Source organism: Chrysochloris asiatica, unplaced genomic scaffold (genome assembly GCF_000296735.1).
Source record: "Chrysochloris asiatica unplaced genomic scaffold, ChrAsi1.0 scaffold00191, whole genome shotgun sequence".
Classification (NCBI taxonomy): domain Eukaryota; kingdom Metazoa; phylum Chordata; class Mammalia; order Afrosoricida; family Chrysochloridae; genus Chrysochloris; species Chrysochloris asiatica.
Window position 1 is genome coordinate 3,587,117 of NW_006408709.1, and position 16,971 is coordinate 3,604,087.

General features: G+C 35.2%; 1 protein-coding gene across 1 annotated transcript in view; it reads right to left on the reverse strand.

Moving 5' to 3' along the window:
- The window catches only part of ALCAM (activated leukocyte cell adhesion molecule), a 162,204-nt gene that overhangs the window by 65,058 nt on the left and 80,175 nt on the right, over window positions 1–16,971 (reverse strand). Inside the window, exons 3-5 of the mRNA XM_006872288.1 lie at window positions 8,441–8,505; window positions 3,526–3,613; window positions 2,913–3,095 (exon numbers count right to left, since the gene is read on the reverse strand). Coding sequence (XP_006872350.1) covers window positions 2,913–3,095; window positions 3,526–3,613; window positions 8,441–8,505 — 336 coding nt within the window. The remainder of the gene's footprint in view (window positions 1–2,912; window positions 3,096–3,525; window positions 3,614–8,440; window positions 8,506–16,971) is intronic.

Consider the following 16,971-nt stretch of genomic DNA (forward strand, 5'->3'; position numbering starts at 1 on the left):
ACGTGGAGGCCTTTTACTTCCTACTCAAATCTACTACACAGCCACAGTGGCCAAAATAGCCTGTTACTGGCACAATGAAAGATACGTAGGTCACTGGAACAGAATTGACAACCCAGAAGAAATCCATCCACATACAGTCAGCTGATCTTTCACAGAGGGCCAAAACACATTAAATGGTGCTGGCAAAAGTAGAAACCTATTTGCAGAAACATGAAACAAGTCCCAAGTCCCATACTATATACAAAAACAAACTCAATATGAATTAAGGCCATAAGTGTAAAACATTTAACTATAAAGATAATCGAAGAAAAAATAGGGACACATTTAAAAACTGTGATACATTGCATAAATACACTAAAAACACACAAACAGCAAATGATAAAATATATGACTGTGACTTTCTAAAAATTAGACACTTATATGCATAAAAAGATTTCACCAAAAGAGTTCAAAGAGAACTCACAACTGAGAAATGATTTTTTTTGCAATGACATATCAGACAAGCGATTAATCTCTAATATTTATAGAAAACTGTAACATTTCTATGAGGAAAAAGACAATTCAATTAAAAAAAGGCAGAGGGCATAAAATGATGCTGCACCAAAGAAGGCATTCAGGAGACCAACAAATATGTGAAGAAATGTTTGTGAAATACCATATGACCCAGCAATCCCTCGACTTGGTATATATCTACAAAAAATAAGAGCAATGATATGAGGAGAGATATGTACACTCACGTTTGCTATTCAGAATAGCAAAAATATGGAGACAATGGATAGGTAAACTTTGCTACATACATACAATGGAATACTATGTTGACAAATAACAATGAATCTGGGAATCATCTCATAACACAGATGAACTTGGAGGACATCATGCTGAGTGAAATTAGTCAATCATAAAAGGACAAATACTGTATGAGTCCTGATGTGGTGTTGTGGGTTAATGTGCTGGACTGCAAGGTTGATTTACAACACAAGGTTGGTGGTTCACCAGCTATTCCTCCGAAATCCTATACAGGGTCACTGTGGGTCGGAACCAACTCGACGACACTTAACAACAGCAACAATTACTATCGTAAAAACTCAAGAAAAGGTTTTGTTGCTAAAACAAACCTTCATGGAAAGATATCAGGGATGGGAGGGGAGCGAGAATAATTCAATGACTAGAGAGCTTGTTGTTGTTGTTAAGTGCCTTTAAGTCAATTTCAACTCATAGCAACCCTGTATAGGGTTTACAATGAACAGCTGGTGGGTTTGAACTACTGACCTGAGATTAGCAGTTCAGTGCTTATTCTACAATGCTACAGGTTAGACACATGTTAACTTGGGTGATTGGAAAGTCAATATACAACAAGAAGGAGGTTGGCCGAAGGATGGTGAAGACACAAGGAGAAATGAAAGGATGAAAGCGGATAGAAGTAAATACTGTCATACACACAATTCTGTAGCAACAGTGTTCTACTGGTAGATAAGGATAGATACACAGGTTAATACACAGGTTGAATAAGTAAGGGAGGGATAGTGGGAGTATAACAACCAATATATAAGGGTCTGACAGAGGATATCTGTATTTTTTTTTTTTTTTTTTTAACCTTTTCTGCAATCACACCCATGATTGTGGTGGAGCATTATTGTTGTTGATGTTGTTGTTAAGTGCCATTGAGTCAGTTCTGACCCATAGCAACCCTGTATAGGGTTTCCGAGGATCGGCTGGTGAGCTTGAACCTCCAATCTTGCAGTTCAAATGACTTTGCAGTCCAGCAAATTAACCCACAGTGCCATACCAGGACTCCATGTGGTGGAGAATACAGGGGGCAAAATTATTTACCAAACATCTTAAGGCAATGAGTTGCTGGGCCTGGGGGCTCAGGACCATAGTCTCAGGGGCTCCCATCATCAATTTGCATAACATAGTCCACAAAGACAATGTTCTACATTCTACTTTGTTGAGTAGCTTCTCAGATCTTAAAAACTCATGATGGATTGTCTAAGGTGCAACTATTGGTCTCTCCATGTGCAGAAGAAAGAAAAAAGAGGAAAATTGAAGATGCTTGGAATCAATTAGTTCAATAGATCAATGGAATGTGTGAACATCAGTCACCATGACTCTGAGACCAGAAGAACTAGATGGTGCCCAAGTACCACTACCAACTGCTGCAAAAGGGATCACGTTAGAAGGTCCCAGATAGAGTGGGAGAAAATGTAGAACAAAACTCAAAATCACACACACACACACACACACACACACACACACACACACACACATATATATATTATAAAGAGACAGAACTTACTGATCAGTAAGAGACTAGAAGAACCTGAGACTATGGCCCTCAGCCACACTTCAGGTATGGAATGGAACTCACCCTTTTGGTTCAGTTTTCAGCCAAGCAGTAAATAGGTATGTAGGGGGGACAACAACACTACTAAGTTATGCTCACCGTGGAATGGTCAACTATTCTTTAAAGGGCCACATTTATCTAATGACAAGGATGAGAAGGGATAGGAAGGGGGGTGGAATGGAACTAGGAACCACAAGGACTAATAGGATAACTGTTATTACATGGAAGGGGTTGCAATCATTCAGATGAAACAAAGTTTATGATTTGTTGACTATAAAACTGATGATCTCTGTTTTATAGAGATCACTCAAATCACAATAAAAAGTTTTAAAAAAAAAGATGAGTGGTTAGATTTTATATAATTATATTTCTTTCTTTCTCTCTTTCTTTTTTTCCTTCTCGCTTTGTTTTTTTAAGGACGAAGATTATTTTGGTGACTTGAGGTGACAATGGGGAGTTGGCATAGAAAATTATTTGAGTTGAGACTTAAAAGATTTGTAGTATTTGAATATTCTTTCTAATATATTATAATTTCACATTGAATTTATATATAGCTTGAATAACTTACAGTAAATATCAAAGACTGCTTGTTCAGAATAAAGTGTGTTCTGGCCAGATGGTCCATAATATGTCACAGAGCAGGTGAATGGCATTTGTATATCAGCCTTGGTTGCCTTGTACTCCAGAGATGAAGTCATGGTATAGAGCTGAGTTACTGGGTCCATATGCTTAGTAAAACTTATGTTCACCACTGAAGAAAAGAAAGAGCATTAATGATAGGATCTTTCATCAGAAATTTTCAGTCCTTAATTTAAAGTCACAGCACCATTGAAAAGTGAGTTTATATTTCTAACTGTTATTTAGCAGGAGTGAAATGGACATGAATGAGGTGGAATTTTTTTTTTTTTAAGACCATGAATCAGAGGCATGGAGAGAATTAGAAACCTGGAATCCTATCTGCCACTCAATTTAAATAATTTATGGAATACACCATGTACAGAAATAATTTTCTCTACTCTTAAATCTACTGCAGAAGTGCTAAGATAGTATTGAAAAAAAAATCACTTATTGACTTAAAAGACTAAACTAACAAAGCATAGTCATGGATCAAGAGAGACCAATACATTTGGACTCAGATGACTCTACGGAATGTTGGAATTTATTATGGATCTCATACCCACCTCCTTCAAGGTGTTGAAGCAACCTTCCATTCTTGTACCATGTAATGTTACTATATGGATAACTGTCTTTTGAAACGCAGTCACCCAACTGCAAAATAAAGAGGAAATGTTACTACCTTGTTTCACACAGTGTTTGACAATTTGGGAAACACAGGGTCCTCAGGGACTGCAGCATTATTACAACAGTTTCTTGACCCATTAGTTTCCAGGCACCAACTAGGGAATGAATGAATGTTCCCTTGTATAAAAATAATTTTTTGTACTTAAAATTGCAGTCTTGCTGATTTTTAAATGTGCGATAAGATCCTGCCACTATTAATAAAATCACATTCATTAAAAAATTATTAAATTCATTTTTAACATTATTCTTATTTACCATTACCTAAATAACACAACTGTACTAATATTGGTTTATTAACAGGGTTCATAGATTTATGTTTGCACAAATTATGAGCAATGATAAAATGCCTTTCCAATTTCAAACTATGTACAAGAGTAAGCAAAAAATATTGCTATTAGGGATCTAGTCCATATATACATGACTTTATTCCAAACAAAATGTGTTTAAACATTTTCTGTAATCAGTGAATGGCTGCAGACTAGTTCTCTCAGTAATATGGTTGTATTAGTTTCAATATGATTTCTTGAGGGGAAAAAAAAGTCTGATCAAATCATTGGCTTCTGAAGGCATACCCTAGGCCATTAAATTCAAGACAGAGAGATCAACTCAGAAAGTTGTGGTGACTGTTTATTGGGATTTCACAGTGGTAATTGTGATAGATTTTCTTGAAGGATGCAGGACGATCATGGGGACTTATTAGGTAGTTTTAAGAAAACTGAAAACTACATTGGTAGGAAAATGGCCAGGCAAGTTGGGCCAAGGAATTTTTTTCCCATTACAGTAATATACCTGCTCATTTTTCCAGGGTAGCAAAGGCTGTCCTGGGAGGATTTTGTATTAAAACAGTATGAAGTTCTTGACAAGTTCAATCTTTTCTCTATTTAGAATAGTGTTGTTTATTGGTCCAGTTGTGAGGATTTTTGTTTTCTTTACATCAAGTTGTAATTATATTGAAGGTTGTATCCTTTGATTTTCATCAGCAAGTATCTCAAATTTAAGCAAGGAAGGTTGTGTCATCTTCTTATCACAGGTTGTTAATGAGTCCTCCTCCAATCCTGAAGCTGCATTCTTCTTCATATAGTCCAGTTTCTTGGCTTGTTTACTCAGCATACAGATTCAACAACTATGATGAAAAGATACAACCCTGATGCATGCCTTTCCTGAAATTTACACCATGTAGTATCCCCTAGTAGAATTAGTACTCTTAGTTTATGTATAGGCTTCACGGGAGCAAAATTCAAAGTTCTAGAACTCCCATTATCCCCAATGCTACCCATAGTTTAAGATCTACACAATCTGATACCTTTGAATAGTATGAAAACACAAACATCTTGTATTCTCTGCTTTCAGCCATGTTCCATCTGACATCAGCAATGATACCCTTGTTTCAAATCTGCTTCTGAATCTGACTTGAAGTTCTGGCAGCTTTCTTTTTTGGTTTGCTGCTGCAACCATTATTTTCATTAAATTTTTACTTGTTCATTAATTTAATATGGTTTGATATATATATTTTTTGCATTCTGTAGGGCCACCTCTGTGGAATGAGCACAAAATGGCTGTCTTCCAGTTGGTTGACAAGGTGGCTGTCTTTCAAATCTCCAACATAGACTAGTGAGTGCTTTCAGCATTGTATCACTTGCTGAAACTTTTCAGTATGTGTTGTCAATTCCAGGTGCTTTGTTTGTAGTTAAAACCTACAATGCAAGTTGAAATCCTTTCTTTATTACCATTGGTTCTTGATCATATGCCATCTCCTAAAAATGGTGGAACACCGACCAATTCCTTTTGGTACAGTGACTGTTTCTTTCACACAGAGTCACTTTTGATGACTTCCTGCATCTTTCAATATTCTGCCCATAGAATCCTTCAATATGTTAAGTTGAGGCTTGATTTTTTTCTTCAGTTCTTTTAGTTTGGGAATTCTCAGCACATCCTTCCCTTTTCATTTTCCAACTCCACGTCTTTGCAAAATTCATGATAATACTTGATTTTGTCTTCTCAAGGTGCCCTTTGAAATTTTCGGTTTAACTCTTACTCCTTCATTTCTTCCATTTGCTTTAGCTATGCTGGAGAGTAAATTTCAGGGTCTCTTCCGACATCCACTTTGGTCATTTCTTTCTTTCCTGTCTTTTTAAATGACCTATTGCTTTCTTCATGTCTGATGATCTTGATGTCATCTCACAACTCCTTTGTTCTTTGGTCATTAGCTGTCAATACATCAATGTGTTCTTGAAATGGCTGCTAAATTCAGGTGGGATATATTCCAGGTTGTAGTTTGGTTATTTTGGGCTTGCACTTTTTTGGGGGTATTTGTTTTAAATTTCTTTAGTTGCAGCCTGAACTTGCATATGAGCAATTGATACGATCTGTTCCACAGTTAACCCCTTGATTTGTATTGGCTGATGATATTGAGCTTTTCTTCCCACAGATGTAGTCAATTTTTCCATCTGGTGAGATTGACGTGTTTAGTGCCATTTATGTTTTTGAAAAAGAATTTGCAATGAACAAGTAGTTAATCTTGCAAAAGCCTTTCATGTGATCTCCAGCTATTTCTATCATCAAGGCTATATTTTCCAAATACAAATCCCACCTCTTTGTTTCCAACTTTTGCATTCTATTTAGCAGTAATTATCAATGCAGCTCGGTTGCATATTTGTCAATTTCAGACTGAAGAAGTTGATAGAATGCTTTCATTCAATTTCATCATTGTCTTTAGTGGTTGGTGTGGTAATTTTATAATAGTTGCATAAACTTGTCTTCCTTGGGGGGTGGGGGGGGCGGTTGTATACCATGGTGCCAACTCATAGGGTTTCCGAGACTTTAAATCTCTAAGGGAGCAGAAAGCCTCATCTTTCTTCTCGGAAACAGATGGTAGTTTTGAACTGCTGACCTTGAGGTTGTTAACAGTCTGATTTGTAACCACTATGGTATCATGTTGATAGAATGCTTCAATTTCTTCATCACTGGTTTTAGTAGTTGGTGTGGTAACTTTAATAATAGTTGTATAAATTTGTCATTCTTGTAGGCATATAGATATTAACTTATCACAGACAGCATTGTACATGAAGATAGTTCTTGAAAAATTTTCTTTGATGATGAATGTGACATCAAGTCTTGTGAATTTGTTATACATGAAACAGCAAACCATATGATTATCTGATTCAAAATGGCCAATACCTGTCCATTTCAGCTCACTAATGCCTAGGGTGTCAATCTTTATTTGTTTTATTTCATTTTTGACAATTTCCAACTTTCCTAAATTCATAATTCATATATTCGATCTTCAGATTATTATTGGGTGTTTGCAACTGTTTCTTTTCTTTATGAGTTGTGCTCCATCATGAAATGAAAGTGCCAAAAGATTTCAACAATCTATATCATTAAGGTCGACTCTACTTTCAGGAGGCATCTCTTTCTCAGTCTTATTTTGATTATTTTCCAGTATCACACAGTGTTTTCCTGCTACTCATAAAGTTTTCAGTGGCTAAACTCTCAGAAGAGGATTACCTATTCCTTCTTCCTAAAGGTAGGGTTAGAGAGATGGAAACATTGCCTTCAGATGTGTATAGACCTAGATGGATGATATGTTGATAAACAAGTTTCACATTTTTATATTTTTGTTTAATAAAGATTTCTATGATTTTGTAGTGATTTATTTTTACTTTCCTTCATATAACAGTTTTCATTCTATGTACATTTATCATTATCATTATATAGTCTTTACCACTTTTCTTCAAAAATGTTTTAACTTTAATATTTAGTGTTTATCAAATAGTATTTTGTTGTAAAATTTAACATTATCCAGATAATTTTTTTCAAGATAAAAGAAAATTAGATGTTTTCATCAATGGAAAGAAAGTTATTGGCCAACTGATGTGCTCATATATGCAATTCTAGTCTCATTCACTTTCACTAAAACCTGTCTTCAACCTTCTGCTAACGTGAACTTTCAAATCTGATCCACTTACCCATTTACTTTAATCCTTCAACTTCTTGATTTGTCCATAGAAAGGAATCCAAACTCTCTACACAGCACATAAAGCTTGCCATGATCTGGCTTCTTCATACCTCCTCAAATGCATCTCTCACTGCATTCTCTTGCCCACATCACTGTGTGATCACTTAACATTCAAAAGCAAAGTTTCCCAAAACTTTCATTCTTTTTCACATAACATTTTTCATTTGTTTGCAAAGTACTTGTCTACCTTTAGCTTTCTACTTTGAAGAAAATCTATTAATTGCTCATGACTCTTTTTAACATACAGTTCATTTAAAGAAGAAAGACTTACACTTTTCTTTACCCACATTTCCCTTTTCTCCCTTTAGGAATAATCATGTTTTGCTATTTGCACACTGCATATTTTCTGAGTGGCAACTGCAACACTCTCATCTCCTTAAGACCAAAGTCTATCTCATGTGTTATGCTATCAAAGACCAAGGGCAGGCATTTATGCCAGGCTCTGGTAGTGTAGTGGATTGTGAACTGGGTTGGTAACCACAAGGTCAGTAATTCGAAAAATGAGGCTTTCAGCTCCCATAAAGATTTATAGCCTTGGAAACTCTATACAGGGTCGCTGTGAGTTGGAACCAACTTGGTGGCACACAAGCACCACCACAAGTAAAGGTATTTGTTGTTGTTACTGTTGTTGTCAAGTACCATCGAGTCGGTTCCAACCCACAGCAACCCTGCATTTGGTTTCCAAGGAGTAGCTGATGAGCTAAGAGTTACCAATTTTACAGTTCAAACTGACTTTGAAATCCAGAGTATTAACCCAGAGGAAAAGAAGCTCTTACCTGTTTCAGCTGCTCCGTTTCCAGAAATGGTGCTTTGCTTACAATTTCCGGTTTAGAGGGCTGCTCTAAAGTTAAGTAAATAAAAAGATTTTTAGAGCAAATAGGGATGTGGGGTGGATTACAGTCTGTGATTTGATATAGGGCATAATAATTCATAATAATATAAAGCAGAAAAATAAGCAACAGAATAATGATTTCCTAAATAATCTGTAAATTGGAAATCTCATTACTCTACCCCCGCTAATTATTTGCTTGATTGTTTTATATATTATTTAAGTACTTATCATTCCTTTGAATAAAATACCTGTGATGCCTTCTCAATGTTTTATAGGTAGCAAAAATAAATTTGATAGTGAAACAGAAGTAAAAATATAGTACTAAAAAGACATTATTTTCTCCTGTTGATTACCACATATATTTTCTACTTATCAATAACTTGTAACTCACTAGGCAAAAGCCTTAATCTATATGAATCAGAATCTATTTAAAATACAGATTTGTGAGCTCCACCTCGCCTGCTGAATCAGAATATCTGTAGAAAAATCCTAGTAATCTACAATTTTTTAAAAAACAAATTCCCAAGGAAAGTCTTGACCACACTGAAGTTTAAGAATCACTGATACAAAAATCATGGGAAATAGAAACTTAATTAAAGGATGTAGAAGCTCAAGTCCAAACCATATCTTTAAAGCCAACTCAGATTAAGAAGCTATAAATGTGAGGAAATTATTGAAATTCAGAATCTGAGATAGAACGTAGAGAAGTGTTTTAAATATTAGTTAGAAATTCTGTAGGCATAAGTTTTAAGTTGTTTTCAGTTTCTAGTTTTCTATCATTCATAGATTTTTCACTTTTTAATTAACTTAAGCAATTAATGAAGAGAAAATGTATATTGCCTTATTGTCATTCATTTTTATGAGTCCATGGAGCAGTATTCTACTCTGCTCATATAAAGAAATAAAAATAAGCCAAATGTGGATGATCTGAACTTGACTAGAGGAAGAAAGACGAGGAGAAAAGGTGTAATCTGCTACAATTTGATAAACATGACCTATACTTATGGATGTAGTAGCTTAAAAGAGGGAACAAATCTTCACAGCAAGGATCATTCCCACCCCCCTCTGTACACAGGGTTGACAGGGATGGGCAACTTAGCCATTGGCTACCTAAAATGGGGGGCTTTAAAGGCACAAAGTGACTGGCTTACAAGTGTTCAAGAGGGAGCTGAGTTTCAGAGGGTGTAGAAGAAGGTAGACTCTTCAGTGAGTGGTTTTCAACCTGTCTAGATGGGGCTGTTGAAAGGAGATGGGGATAAGACTCTAGTGGTTCAATAGTGAATAATTGTTATCCAGACTGATGGCCATTGTTGCAAATGTAAAGGTAGATGTTTTGTAACAAAAGGAGGGGAGTGGTTGATCTTGCAGTCCAGGAGTGGAAGTCCCTGGGACCATCAAGGGAAAATAGTGGAGTGAAGGACCCTATCCAGAGATGCCAGAGATGGAGGCAGAAACTATGATATGGAGAGATGGAGCAGCTGGGGCCTCTAAACTCAAGAAGGAAGAAGGGCTGTGTGCTGGCAGCTAGAGGCAGGCTTGCAGGGTATGCCATTTGATTGTTTGAATGATTATATATTCCTGAGGGCTTCAGTGTATACCCAAAAAAATAATAAAATAAAATAAGAAGTAGAATAAAATGCTATTGAATGATGATGCATGGAGGGGAATGTAGTCATTGCAATAAAATGAAATACGATAGGATGAGTGTAAAATCTCATGTTTTCCCATGTAAATGATCACTCAATTCACAATAAAAACTTAAAAACAAAAATAAACAAACAAAAAAACAAAGCCAAACATTCTTTCTTTTGGAGTCTTGTTGTTTACCAACTCAGTACTTATAATTTTGTTTAACAAATGAAACAAAATTGCCTTTTATATAGTTGTTATTCAATTTTGAATTCAATTATAAGACATGTTATACCTACTCAGAGCATTATAAAAAACTAGGAAGAAGATTAAAATGTTTTTGTATCAACAAAATGTATAGCATGTGCACTGATGCTAAAAAACCACAACCTTCTTTAGATGAATATTTAGAACTACTTTCCCTTTGGGAAATATGTGCTATATCAGAAATTAGAATAATAAATTATAATAACTCTAACTGTATGTTGAACTCATACATTTTAATTATAATTGGACATATTTAGTATTCTAGAAATATGAAGACAATTCTATCAATATAATTTTGCAAGGTGAATTTCTAGTTTTAAATACATAGCTTATAAATAAAATATAATAAAGATAGAAAAATGGATAAAACATCAAAACACTGAGAAACAGAAAGGGACAAAAGAGACAACTACCTTAACTATCAAGAAATGACACCTGACTACCTGATTGTTAAGAAAGTGAAAGAAACATTATTAAAATTGAACCCCAATTCCAAAAACCCCAAATTGAAAATAAACAACAGTTTCTAAGTAATATGTGGTGTGGAGATGAATGTATCTCACATACTAATAAGGTTTTTGATATCACTATATGAAAAGTCAATGTTCATAATAACAACTGACATATTGATAAACAATTGAATTACCTTAAAAATTCGTGCCTCAAATACATTTGAGAGAGGATTGCATCGATAAGAATGAAAATTATTCATGCTTAAATAATTGAAATCGGAGTTTAGTAACCAACTCTGAGATCTCAAGAGAGGTAAGATATTAAGTTAATTTCGGTGGACCATCAAAAAGTCCAAGTAAACAAAGAGAAAGAAGAATTGATGCTTAACTTCTCCTTTAGCAGTATCTACAGTGGTTATGAACCGGGCTGTAAACCGCAAGGTCAGCAGTTCGAAACTACCAGCTGTTCCGCGGGAGAAAGATGAGGCTTTCTGCTCCCGTAAAGATTTACAGCCTCGGGAACCCTGTACAGGGTCGCTATGAGTCGGAACCGACTCCACGGCACACAACAACAACAACAACCCTTAGAATATACAGAGAGATTTGAAAAATCCAGAAAAAAATAATACGCTTTAAATACAAAGAGTTGATGGACAGTTTTAACTAGTTGCATTAATCTCTAGCCCACCAAATTCATACAAGTGTCTCTTAAAATGTTCATGGAAAATTCCATTATCTTTTTTTTTTTTTTTTTTTTAAGGTTTTTATTGTGGATTGATCATCAGTTTTACATTCAACAAATCATACACCTTGTTTCATTACAACGGTTATAATCCTCTCCATGTACCATCGGTTAACAGCATTTCTCTCTATCCACTTTAGCTTTTTAAAAACAAACAAACAAACAACCACTCAGGCATATATTATAATTTACATCTCCCAAAGGCACATTTTGCAATTCTGCTCCTGGCCACCAGCTCTGAGTCCATGAATCTAGAGTCTTCAGCCACTCCCCCCTCTCCATTACCTTTTGATACCACTTTTGAAGGGCTTTTAAAAAACACTCACTCATATATCAAAATAGGCACATCTTCACTTCCTTTTGCATAGCCTGTGTTACCACTTTGCTTTAAAAATCTTGTGATATTTTATCAATGTGCACATGATTAGTAACAGTGTTGTAATCATTGGTCTTTTGGCTCATACAATCTTTGGTCCACATCTATTTTCTAAAATTTTTTTTTTTAACCTCAATATAAAGAAACTGTAATAAAGTTAAAGAAATGTGGTTTTGAAATTCTTAAAGTGAAGTCCTCTTTACATTGTTATTCTTATTCTTATTTGGAATATAGATTCACAGTGATTATTGTAGAAATAATGGTAGTACCTATTGTGTTTGCTTGAGTTATTTTCTCCTTAAGCCTTTGTCTCAAACTCTCCATATTAACTACATATTTTGTATGTAATTTTCTCTTATATTAGATTGTAACAATCAATGGGTATTAGTTTGAGGATCATAAAAGAAGACACGTACTATTTTAGCAAAATTGCATATTGATTTTAGTGTTTTTTTTTTTTTTAAGCTTAATGGGAATTACGTCTGAACATGACTGAAGAATTCATAACCAAATACAGAATTGAAAGGGAAAATTATGACATAAATTTATTTGCATTATTAAAGTAATCTAGTCAAGGGTACCAATTTAAGTCAAATTTTGTTTCTGAACATTCATGACTAAGTTCCTCTAAAATCACTTCAACAGAACACATTATCAAGTGGTAGAACAACACCTTATTTCATTTCTTCTTCCTTGCTGACATGGCTATCTTAATTGAAGTACTTAGGAGCTACTTTATCACAGGGCCACATTGTAGTAGTTTAAAATTAGATAATGATGCTAAGTGCCATTGAGTCATTTCTGACTCACAGTGTGTACAGTTTTCAAAGCTGTAAATCTTTGTCTGAGCAGACAGCCTCATCTTTCTCCCATGGAGCAGCTGTGAGCTCAAACAACTTACTATGTGGTTCATAGTCCAGTACTTATCCTACAGAGCCATTACATTTACAAACAATTAAGAGAATAAAATTATTAAAAATATCTTTGTTGTTGTTGTTAGGTGCCATCGAATCGGTACCGTCCCATAGCAATCTTATGCAAAGCAGAACGAAACACTGCCCGATCCTTGGCCAACCTCACTACTAAAATATCTTAGGCTCGTTTTAACCCTGATCACAAGGTGTGTTTGTGTGTGTACATGTTACATAAGTGGGTGGAGCAGGTAATGTTTGTGTTGAGGGAGTGGGCAACTGACATCCAGACTTCATTTCTTGCTATAGCAATAGTTTACACTGCCAAGACTCAAATTATTACTATATATTTTTTTAACCAAATACATTTTAGGGTTTATACTACTATCCTTGGAGGTCTTACCATATAGAATTAAAGTTAGCCTATGTTTAGTATTAGGAGTGCGGTGGCTCCATAGGATAAGAACTGGATTGTGAACCACAAGCTTGGTGGTTTGAGCCCACCAGCTGCTCCATGGTAGAACGATAGGTTTTCTGCTTCCACAAAGATTGATAGCCTTGGCAACCCTTCCGGGATCACAATGCTTAGAACTGACTCAATGTCATTTAACAATAACAGCAACAAATTTAATATTTAACACAACTTGTAGCATTTCCTAAGATAGTAGTCTTAGTTCTATATTAGCTTCAGGTGGTATACATTAAATTCTCATGTTAGTGTAAAAGGAAACTGTGGCAAGGATTTGGGAGTTATCAGGAAGAAATATACTAAAATAGATAATCTCCCTTTGCTTTATCACCCAGGTTATTGTTAGTGATTGTTATTAGCATTAGATTATGGAAAGACTAGAAATCAGGAACTTACTTCACACCGAGGTGAAGATGCAGGGATGAATGAAAACTTGTTTTTAATATCACCCTCAATGTACTAATGTTGCTATAAAAAAATACCACATATAGGCCAGCTAAGTAAACACACTGGTTTTCTTAGTACTTTACAATCAATCACTCCTCATAAATCCTGAGGTACTTTAAATAAACCACTGTGTGTGTGGAATTATGGTGTATTTTCCTTATAATATGGGAAGTGGTGTTTATATTTTTAAAGAATTTAAATGAAATATACAGTTTAGGATTCATCTGTAAAACAGGTCATTCTTTGCTTCCCTATCCTCCTTCCCCTCAAAAAATGGACATCATTACTTGCAGGTTAAGTAATTTTGGGGAAGGATAGGAGATGCTCAAATCTGAGAAAATTATCCAAATGAAAAGCAGCTAAATAGAAACTGAAATAATTATTGTGTGAAGTCAACAAACACGACCCATCACCATGTTACATGTACACACGATTCCCCAGAATGAGGACAGTCTTTCTTGTATACCACAGTATATTGTTGTGGTTGTAGTTAAGTGCCATCAGGTTGACTCTGACTCATAGTGACCCCATATAAGTTCTCCTGGGAGTGGCTAGTGGATTTGAACTGCCAACCTTGTTGTTCAAACGGGCCTTGCAGTCTAGTGCTTATCCTACAGCACCACACTAGGACTCCACAGAAAACAAGACTAATATTAGCTTAATATGTGGTGGTTACCAAATGCTTTCTTAGAGCTAGAGCTTTCCCCCCACCCCCTTTTTTTCTGTACAAATAATCATGATGAACTTTGAAATACTATAATAACAGAAGTCTAGCTGATTTAGTAGAAGCAACTCCTCACTTCCCCCCAGTCCACTGCATTAGTACCTCAGGAGGAACCGAGTAATACAGTGGGGATATGTCTATCTAGTCCAAAGCACTCATTCTACTCATGAGGCAATGTTAGTCTCAGACGACTGAAGGGACTTAACCAAGGTCAGAAAACAGAAGCAGATCTAAAAGCACTTGGTCTCCTGATGACCAGTTCAGTGATTTTTCCATTACACCACAGACAGCCATTCTGTTCTCTGGGGGTACTCATTTGACCTCTAAGCCTTTTGCACAATCACTAGGATAAAGCTTTGGAAACTTCTAAATGTCCATTTCACTTATGAATGCTTTTTATTAACCTCAAATGTGCACTAACTGAAAATCCAGTTTGATTTTGATGTCATTCAATTACAAAAAAAAAATTAAAGCTTAGCTAGTGGTAAAAAAGAGTGTTACTTTTTTGAATTTGGATTGGCTTATGTGTATGGCTTCTTTCTTCTGAGGTATAGCTTAAAGCTAAACAAATAAAATTACATCACAGGTCACAGAGTCATCAGCAATGACCTCTCTTTAAATAAAAACAGTTTGATTTTGCTGATGAGGATGGCACTATGCAGCAGGCTGCTCTGTGATTGGCTCATATTAACCATCCTCCGGTCTGTGGTACACAGTGCATGTTGCTAGGTGATTCACCGGAGAGAAACAGAGGACTGATTGATGAGCCCAGTAGCTCTTAAGTAACTGCAATATATACATGCACAGAATAAAAGCCTCTCTGTCACAGCTGTTATTTGCTTTACAAAAAGTGACCTAAAGTAAATTCTTTATTTTTATAAAAGCCAAGCCCCTATATGTTCTTGCAAATACTGTCTTTATCATGAGCTATGCTGCTCATTTTATTAGACTTGGAGGGTCTCACAATTTCTAGTATAAAACACCATTTTCAAGAGCATGTAACTTATCTATTTAAATTCTCCCTGGCCCAGAGCCTGGAATGCAAATTCTGTTTCTGAGAATCACTGTTTTCAACATTCAAAGGAGAAGTGGGTAGGGGGGTGTGGGCGGTGTATGGGGTGTGAGTTTGTTTTCACACTCATAGAAATCCTCTGTACTCCAAAACAGCTAGCAAATTGTATTGAGTTAGTCCAATCGAAATTTCTTTTTCAGATTTCTGCATGGCATTTTTTTTTTAATTAAAAGAATATTTTGAAAAATTTCACAAGAGATTCTTTTAGATGGAAAACCCTCAATTTTCTCAACATCCATGTATGTTATCTTGATATCCTATACTTTTGAATGCAAAAGAGAAACCTGTCAAAGACAATTGAACCCTAAGTATTGGACTTCATCTCTGTATCTACTGTGGTACATTCTTGATATCTGATTATACTTATGACATCATGACTTACACAATTTTGAAGGGTTGTTTTCTTTTAGAAAGAATATCCTGAACATTTTACCCAAAGACTTCAAAGTGAAGCAAAAGAAAAGAAAGAAAAATTATATAGACCATTGGTAATATGTGATGCAGGCTTTGGGAGGTATGTTTAATGATGGAGGCATGCCTGATAAATATTTGGTAATTGGTTTGATTCATAAAATGATGAAGAAGAATGGAGGATTTCTAGAAAGGGCTTGCCAAACTAGAAGAGAATCGAATAAAACATGTAATATGCTTCTGCAAGGTTCTTCTAAATAACAAAAATTTCCTTTGATCGCATAAGCCCTCTTTGAATCTATGACACAAACCCATAAGAGCTTTGAAGTTCATATAAATACTTAAGGGGCAGTCCTATTTAGTTGCATAAATGGTTAAAAAAGAAACTGGTATAATCCATAGTCATTTGCTGCAGTTGGATGACCCACTGGATTTCTTTCTCCTTATTTATTTTAGTAATTTCTACTCACTGTCAAGGTCTCAAAAAGCAGAGGGAGAAGTTGAAAGTGAAACTTTCTGCCCTAATTAAAAAAGATTGGCATTCAGAAACTTTTGAGACCTATATTTCCTTCTATAATTTCTAAAATGTTATGATGTAACTGAGGTGGGACTTTTTATTTGAATTTTAAATGATAAAATGCTTTAATTAGAACTTCTCAAGTCATTCATTTGCATAGTTATTTGCACAGTAACATCAACTATATATTATCATTAGACAAAGTAACTTTGCCATAATGACTTCAGTAATGATTCCAAATTTCTTCTACAACTTTCTCTTTCTATTTTGTTCCCCTTCTGTATCCACATGAAAACTTCTTTGGGGCAATTTTCTAAAGTGAACAATTTAAATGATTTAAATTAACAAGAATTAAAGGTCAAAAGCAAAATATGTATGTACATATTTATGAAATAAAAAACTTAGGTATCTAAATCATGGAGTTTAGATTTGCCTATGTGTAATTCTTTTAAATACAT